This window comes from Octodon degus, unplaced genomic scaffold, assembly GCF_000260255.1.
Source record: "Octodon degus isolate 3935 unplaced genomic scaffold, OctDeg1.0 scaffold00125, whole genome shotgun sequence".
NCBI lineage: Eukaryota > Metazoa > Chordata > Mammalia > Rodentia > Octodontidae > Octodon > Octodon degus.
Genome location: NW_004524701.1, coordinates 2,532,427 through 2,541,902, shown reverse-complemented (window position 1 = coordinate 2,541,902; position 9,476 = coordinate 2,532,427). Strand labels below are relative to the sequence as shown.

Here is a 9,476-nt window from a genome sequence, read left to right as displayed (position 1 = left end):
ACAAGCTGCAAAAAATCCATAAGCACATAGAAATTAAATAACATCCTCCTGAACAATCAATGAGTCAAGATGAAATTAAATATTTACAATAAAAAATGCAGATACACATGAATAAATACTAAGAAGACAACAATATGCAATGTATTAATTATTGTAACTGTCCTACGAACCTGTTTTGAAACTATCTCATAGCTATTTCCTTCTCAATAAAAATAAAAAAGTGCAGATACAACTTAACGGAACTTGTGGGATAAAATGAAAGCTGTCTTAAGAGGAAAATTTATAGCAGTAAATTCTTACATCAGAACAAGCCCAAATAAACAATGCTATGCTGCACCTGAAGCTCCTAGAAAAAAAAGAGCACGTCAAGCCCAAAGAAAGCAGGAAATTATAAAGATCAGAGCAGAAATAAATGCACTAGAGATGAAAAAAAGCGATACAAAGAATTAATGAACCAGAATTCTTTTTTCACATCTATAAGCCCAGCCTTGGATCATGAATTAAGCATAAATTCTAGATATGTGCCCCAATGAGTATATGACAATTTGGGGAGACAACTACACACAAATCGTAACAGGGAGGAACATGTTCACTGCAAGACACACAGTTTAATAAATGGTCCTGGAAAAACTGGCTTTCCATATGCCAAAGGCTAAAATTAGACTCATGCCTATTACCATGCACAAAAATACAGGCAAAATGAATCAAAGATTTAAGTATTAAAACTGTAGCAATATATCCTCTGGAGAAAGTAGTTAGAAATCTTGGAGACATGGGGGTAATTAGAGAGCTCATGAACAAAAACCAAACTGCATGAGAAGTACTTCGAAGAATCAGCAATTGAGATCTCATTTTTTTTTTTTTTTTAGAAGTTTTGGATCATCAAATCACCAATACAGTAAAAGAAAACCCACATACTGGGAAAAAGTGATAGTTGACTGTTCCTCAAAGGACTTCTCTCTAGAACATATAAAGAATTTTAAAAAATCAGGCCCACCATATTCAAAAGACCTGATCTAAAAATGGGTATCTGAGATGAATATACTGCACAAATGAATACAAATGGAAAATATATGAAAAAAGTTCAACATCATTTATCATTCAAGAGATGCAAATTAAAGCAATGCTGAGAAACAATCTTACCCCAAAACAAATGGTTATCATCAAGAAATCAACCAATAACAAATGCTAGGTGGATTGGGGGGTAAAGAAACCCTCATTCACTGTTGGTGGGAGCACATACTGGTGCAACCACTGTGTAAATCTGTGTGGCGATTCCTCAAAAAGCTATGACTGGAAGTCCCACCCACTCCAAGTATTTCCCTCTTAAGTACTTTTCTAAATGAACGGAAAACATACCACAGTGATTTATGTGCACCCATGCTTACAGCAGCACAATTTGGAAGCAACCTAGATACCCATCAACTGAAGAATGGATAAAAAGTTGTAGTATATTTATACAATGGACTATTACTCAGCTATAAAACATAAATCTCAGGCTTTTATAGGTAAATGGATGCAACTGGAGACTATGCTGGTAAGAGAAATAAATCAAAGTCACATGTGCAACCATATAACTCACTAGTATAAGAACTTCAAAGAGTAAATAAAACCTGAAAGGTAGAATAGAGTAAAAAAGAATCTGTTCACGTTTGATATTCAGACAGATAGTGAGTTTAAGCTTAACAGCCTAGGTTATATGGTAATAACAATAAGCTTCTCTCCTGGAGGGTTAACAACCTAAGTCTGCAGACCAAAATTAGAGAAAAAGGAGGGCTGCAAGAAAAGCCAACATTTTGGTCCTAGACTTCCAAGGTCAATTAAGACTCAGGACATATGAGAACTTGTACTGTAACGTCATGTAACTCGATAATGTCCCAAATTTTCTGATCAAGGAGATTATGGGACCAAGGAGGAAAGTGATCAATGATGTAGAGTGTGCCTAAGAAGAGTCACATGGAGAGAAAACATTCTCTCAGGCTTTCAGAGAGAGCACATTGGCCAAGCAATGGCTGTGACTCATCCACATGGCTGACACTGACAAAAGATGTACAATCTGAGGTACAGGATCTCAGGATAAATCCTGTGGGGATTTAACTGACCTTATTAGATTCAAAAGCTACAACTCTTGTTGCATAGGTCTTGCTTTATCTTGGTCTTAACCATCCAGTAGAAAACTATAAAAACGAAGTATAAGAAGTAAAGCCATGTTGTTATGTTGAGCTGTAGGGGACTCAGGTCAACAATTTCTGACACTGTCAGTCAAGCTGAAGACCCAATACTATTATGGATTACTGGACTCTTTTAGAATATTTTGCAGAGTTCACACACCTATAATATTCAAATGACAGAACAAAAAAGGGATTATATAAATGAATGTCCATTTTGTATCCGTGTATTCAAAATGGTTAGGATAGATATATAGTTACATTCTCTTAATGAATACAGGGATTTGTTCTAATGGTGTTTGTAAATAGGATATCATGTGTGCATGTTGTACAGCAAATACCCACTAGGAAGACAGTATGCAATGTGTTAATTATTGAAACTGTCCTACCAATTTGGTTTAAACTGTCTCATTGCTATTTGTCAATAAAATTATGGAAAAAAAACCAAAATAAATAAAACTAAAAGATTAAAAGGAGGAATAAGAAATAAAGAATATACAATAAGAAAAAAAATGTTTAGTAGTTGATAAGACCTTGCCAAGATGAATTTTGCTACTAGGATCCATATTGGTGGACATATTTCAAAGACGTATGTGTTAGCTTCCTACTACTATAATAAATATCTGATGATCAACTTTAAAAAAAAAAGAATCTGTTCAATGGGTAGGAAAAACTGTGATGAGGAAAAGGACATAAGAAAGTGAAAAAAGATACACATACAGGACTAGCTTGGATAACTGCACTGCTGATCTCTGCTGCTAGAAAGCAGTTAATACTTAACATTTTTCCCAATTATGCATATTTATGTCTGATAATCTAAATAACTAATTTGAAAATATTATATAATACATCAACCATTGTCAAATTCCTATTATTGTTTAATGAAGTTCTGCATCATTTGTAATTTTTTTCACCTGTTTGTATTCTTTAAAAAATTAATAAAATCTTTCATATAACATACTTCCATCTTCCTCTAGGACTCCATTTTCAACTATTACAGGAACATTAAAATTTATCTTGCTTAATTCTAGAAATTTTATTTACTTATTTTGTCACAAAACTGATACAAGCAGGCACTATGCTTGGAAACACAGAGGAAAGATAATATAAAGGAGAAGCTCAGCTAGACAGGAATATGTTTAAGGTGCTTATTTCCTTTCAATAATGTCATTTAAAAAAATTGCTAACTCCTTCACAATTACTACACATAAAATTTCCCAAGAACCTTGATTCTTTGGATCTAATTTTTATTATCAGTGGCTACACTAATAAAAGAATAAGAAAATCTTAGACTGATGATCTAAAGGAAAATCTTTAACAAAATTCAAGTACTCTAGATAAGCAATGGCAAACCTTTTAGACTTTTCAATGATAGTCTGCTGTGACCATGTGCCATCAGATTAACCACCACTGCTCTAGATAGTGAAGGTAAAAAGCTCTTGCTTATGAAAGGTCATATTCTTCTGCATTACTGCACTCTGACTTGCTGTAGTAGGCAGCAAATTCAGTAACTGTGATAAATACAATGTTTATGCAAAATTATGAAAATTAAATGTACACATGATTTACAATTCAAATATAAAATACAACCATGGCAGTTCTGTAAGAAAATATTTAACATAATTGTAATTCTTAGGTTAGCAACATATTCCCTCTTGGACTCAAGTAAGTATCTCCTTACAGTAAAAGATGGAGGAAAGGAGAATTAAGAGTAGTTTAGAAATTTATAATCGGGGGCTGTCCACATAGCTCAGCAGACTAAAGTGCCTGCTTAGGCAAAGCGCAACAGGCTAGGGTTTGATCACTGGTGTGCCACGCAGGCCCTGCTCCCTGGGGTGCACTGCGACAGTTGATTCAGACTGGGCATGGTGGTGTGCACCTATAATCCCAGCACTTGTGAGGCTGAAAACAGGAGAACCACTGAGTCTGATCTGTGTACTGAGACCCTGTACTAAATACATACATATATATGTATGTATGTATTTAGTATATATATAATATATATATATAATCAGGAAAAAAATCTGGGAAGCATTAAAATAATGCTTTGATCATGGAACCACAAAGGAATGTGATTGATGATGTATAGTGTGCCTGGGAAGAGTCACATGGAGAGAAAAAACATTCTCTCAGGCTTTGACAGAGAGCAAATTGGTCAAGCAATGGCCGTGATTCATCCTCTTGGCTGACACTGACAAAGGTTCTACAAAGTGCAGTACAGGGTTACAGCATAAATCCTGAGGGTACTTGACTGACCATATCAGATACAAAAGTTACATTTCTTGCTATATAGGTCTTGCTTTATCTTGGTCTTAACCACCCAGAATAAAAGTATAAAAATGAGGCATATAAAGTAAAGCCACATTAATACAATGAGCTGTAAAAGGCTCAAGTCAGCAACTTCTGAGGATAGCCCACTAACATTATAGACTGCTAGACAGTGTTGGATTGTTTAGCTGAAATCAAACACCTATAGTATTTAGATGCCAATAGAATATTCACCTCTGACAGGACTAAACAAAAAAAAGGGATACAAAGGAAAGATCATTTTGTGTTTATATATACAAAATAGGATATACAACAGCTACTTTCGCTTAATTCAATAAGAGGTGTACTAATAGTGTTTGGACAGGATGTCCTGTCTGCTTCTTGTACTATGGATAACCACTAAGAAGATAACAATGTGCAATGTATTAATTATCAAAACTGTCCTATTATTCAGCTTTGAAACTGCCTCATTCATATTTCTCAATAAAATAAAAAAAATTAAAAAAATAATTCTTTGATTTTATGGACAGTTGTACAACAGGCAACCAAAGCATGGAATACTTCTCTATACTGTATACAATAGTAACACCAAATGGATATTCCCAGCAGTACATTTTAATATAAATAACCACTGGCATAAAGTGACAATCCTATCATGAAGTACTGTGATAGAGATGGAGCCCTGAATGGGTATGAAAACATATGACACACTTCCAATCCAAGGGTGACTATGTTACTTTAGTAGCTTATTACTGTAACAACTCTGCCTTCATTTGCTTTTTAGGGATAATCACTGTTTACTGACAACAGCCCGATGAAGGGCCAAATGAGAAAACATTCTAAGTAATGAATCACAATTTACTGAAAAAGACAATACTAAGAATGTGAGATGATCTCACTGGTGCTGAATATGTATTTAAAGGTAAGAAGAAGGTTTAGAAAGTATTAAAGCAGGGTATAAAAATACAACTTATGATCTCAAATATTTTTATTAAAAGCAACACATAATAGAGCATCACAGGAAGAACCTAGCTACATTAGAGATAAAATATAACAATAACAACAATAGTAAAAAAACAATCTATCATTGAGGATACATAGACACAGAAAAGTTAAGAAAAAATCCATTGTAAGACTTTAAAAGGTAATATTCCCAACAATTTGACTAAATGATTTGGGTACTGTGATATAGAAGGAGGTAGTATTAACATTTTGAAAATTATTTTTGCTTTCAATGCTAAAATATATTCAGTATATTCAATATACTGTCAGTAGGTCTACTGAACTGTAAGTTTTCTGAGCCGATGGTATCTAAAGACTCACTCTAAAAGTTTTACTTGCCTTCTAAATCCAGATGGTTTACTTATGTAGTATCATAGCAGGTTAAACATCTTGAAAAGTATGATCTCCAATAATTACCAAATCTTTGATTTATAAATAAGTTTATTTATAATGATATTTACATAATAAAAACAAAGCACATGAAACTCACATGTTATACAAAGAAACTGATGTATAATAAAAACAGCAAAATAGACTGACAGGCAAAAATTTAAAGGAAAATATAATAAAGAATTAAATAGAAACCAGACGACTTTACTTCTAAATTTTACTTTGTCACCCACACTGAAATGGAATTGAACAATGGCTCTCTCTTCAGGCATCTTGAATTGGAAATTCTGGAAACTGGTAAATTGTATTTTCTGATAAGCGCTTACAGTCAAAGACCTATTTCCATGTAGTACCTCAAGATGCCATAATGTGAAGTCACATCCAGTCTACTCTCAAGTCAAACAGCTTTAAGTTAACCTGTTCTGACAAACTAGAAAAGTATCACCAATATTTTGCTGATGTGTAGGGGCATGGCAAGAAGAAATTATTCGAGGAAGAGAGCTGGAGCAGGAGTGACTGGGCATGTTTCAAGAGAAGCAAAAGCCAGAAGAAGGAAATCAATGAAAACATGCACAAGGGTAGGCAGAATGAACAAGCACACCAGACAGTGCAGTAGGGAAGCAAACAGAAGGAATCCATGGAGCAAGATAAGGACTTCTCTAGTTACTACTCACTGGAAAACAACTTAGTGCCTAGCCAAACAAACGTGTTTGAACAGAAGTGCGGAGAGGACCTGGGGATGTCAGTATATGGAATGCCACCTTTAGATTCAGGATGAGTTCTTGTTGACATTGGTGAACATCTGCTTCAAATAGCAACAAAATGAGGCTAGAAACCTATCCAAACCTATCCAGCTGCACTTTTTAAACAAACTTAGGAAAAAAGAACTTCAAATTAGACAGGCCAAAACAAGACATAAGCATCGTCAAATAAGGCACATGTAAAAATCTACACACATTATCCAGTGAAAGACAATATATATATTTGGAGGTAGAAATAATTACAAAAATACTGACATTTCTAAAGCATTAGCATATTTGTTACAAACAATCACCAACTAATCCCCATTCAGAAAACTGCTTTGTAAAATGATTATTCAATGTCTTCAGGACTACTTATTTGTGGCTTATGAAATTCATGTGAGCATCTGGAGAGTTCAGTTAGTGGCAAAAAGTTGTCCATACTATGAGAAACGCAATATGTAAATTATAAAAAGTTACAAATGTTCATAAACCCCATGGTCATCATAACGTGAATGTCCTTGAGTGCACCAAGTTGCTATTTCCTTGTCAAACAGGAACTGAAAATTCTCATCTTACAGGCCCATTGATGTCTTTAGTAACGTGGCTATATCTGCTGGCATAGTCCCTTCATCACCTGCAGATCAGAAAGTGGCATTAAAAGCTTGGTAGAAATCTCATGAAATAGATTTTCTCCATGTTTCTCCTTTTCTTAGTGAATTCCTGTTCATTTTTCAAGGTCCAATTCACTTTATTATCCCACTAGAAACCTTCCATAAACCTGTGATTTTAACTAGGACTAGTTCTTCTGTACACACTACCAACACCATCACACAGGATTAGGATTTTGATTTGATCAGAGACACAGGACATTTGGAGTGTACTGAACTTAAATAGTGAGTGATACTTTTCACATTTGCTAAATACAAGAAAAACATTTATGTTACAATCAATGGGGGAAGACAAAACCCTTAAGTCTCAGCTGAACCAAAATTTAGTTCATAGTTGTTGTTTTTTTTTTTTTTAATATAAAAAAGGTTAAAGTTCTAAGGAGACTGGTAATACAGCTCAGTGGCACAGCACCTGCCTGGCAATCACAAAGTCCTGAGTTTGATTTCTGGTACAAAAAAAAAAAAAAAAGGTAAAGTGTAAATATGGATAGTACACTACACTATTTGACTCAGACCACATAAAATTCTGAACACAATTTACCAGGTGAGGATTATTAATGAACAGAATTACCTTCTTTCAGCCAATGGCTGCCCTATATGTTAATGAAATGAGACCTTAGTGTTTGGCCATTTACAGGAACAAATAACTTAGAATTCACACCTCCCTAATTAATTCAATCAAGCACTCAGGACATTTCTGATGAACTGAGTTATTAACTTGCCAGTTACTGACAATGCAGCAACTGCCAATTCACAAACACTTAGCTGTTCTGTTTTACACATTTAAGCTGTAATTTTATAAATTAGATGGGGCTAAAATGGAGCCAAATGCATGCCCCAGTTAGTTACAATCTAAATTAACAAGAGTACTTTCATGCTGGGAAAGAGTTTCTACTAAACTTAAAAGATACTAAAGATGCAATATAGTGATATGCAAAGTATGAACTTTGGGTTGTAGTTTCAGAAATACTATGAAAGACTTAAAAGGATAATAGGGAGAAATCTGGATATGAAGAAAATACATCTGGAGATTACTATTGATTTTCTTGCACTGAAAAAAGGTATTAGAGCCTGTTTGATAAGCTCAAGGTCCTGAATTCAATCCCCGGTACTGAAGGAAAAAAAAAAAAAAAGGAAGGAAGAGAAAATAAAAGGAGAAAGAAAATGAACGAACGAACGAACGAAGAAAAAAAGGAATGGTGGCAAGCAACTTAAGAGGAAATTTTTAAAATGCACTGTAATCTTTACAACTGACACTAATAATTCAAAAGATAGAAGGGCTGGCCAAATAGCACAGCTGAGGGGCCGGGCCCCACCCCCAGGGCACACTGAGATGGCAACTGGGACTGGGAGAGGTGGTGTGTGCCTGTAATCCCAGCTCTTGGGAGGCTGTAAACAGGCGGATCACTACGAGTGCAATCTAGTAGTGAGATCCTGAACACCCTGTAGACCCTTCCCTAAAATACAAAATAAAAAAGAGAAGGCAGATGACACACTGCATATATTACAACTGTTAAAGCACCATGCTTTCATTTACATTTACTGTACCATTTCAATATTTCTTACAAAAAAAATTCCATGTTAAAAGAACACTTAATAATACAATTAAATTACTCCTTAAAAAAATACACCTCATAATCTTTATTTTTAAGTGCAATGGCCTGGAAGGCTTCTTTTTTATTTTGATTAATATTAAAAAAAATCTATTATTTATTTATTTGGTACAGGGTCTTGCTACATAGCTTGGACTCATAGCGATCCTCCTGTCTCATCCTCCTGAGTGTTGGGATTACAGGTGTGCGCCACCATACCTGGTTTCAGTGGCCAGCACAGTGTGCCCAGGGTTCTATGGTTGGCACAGCATGTGTTATCAGGGACTGAACCCAGGTCCCTGTGCTTGCCAGGCAGGAACTCAGTCTGCTGAGCCATTTCCTCAGTCCTGGAAACCTTCTCAAACCAGACTACTGAGATCTAGTCTCTGAGTCTCTGAGTGAATGAGGAACTTGGAGAATCTGCATTTTCAACTGACCATTTCCTAAGGATGATGCTAACGTAGGACTACACACTTGGAGCACCATTAAGGCTAAGGCAAACTCTAGAAGCAAAAAATCGAACAGGTATATACAGCATGGCCTTTGATGAAGAGGTTTGGTTTCATGGAGAGGGCACTGTTAGCAGAAGGTATTTGCACACTCCCTTATGAGTATGCCCCTTGTTTACAGAGGAAAAGAACTTGC

The 9,476-nt window shown here is 35.2% G+C and overlaps 1 protein-coding gene across 2 annotated transcripts in view; it reads right to left on the bottom strand.

Moving 5' to 3' along the window:
- Nucleotides 1-5,406: 5,406 nt before the first annotated feature.
- Nucleotides 5,407-9,476, bottom strand: part of Smarcad1 (SWI/SNF-related, matrix-associated actin-dependent regulator of chromatin, subfamily a, containing DEAD/H box 1) — a 94,335-nt gene continuing 90,265 nt past the window's right edge. For both annotated transcript variants that reach the window (XM_004640621.2, XM_004640624.1), the window contains one exon: nucleotides 5,407-7,205. In XM_004640621.2, coding sequence (XP_004640678.1) covers nucleotides 7,144-7,205 — 62 coding nt within the window. In that variant the 3' untranslated portion in view covers nucleotides 5,407-7,143. The remainder of the gene's footprint in view (nucleotides 7,206-9,476) is intronic.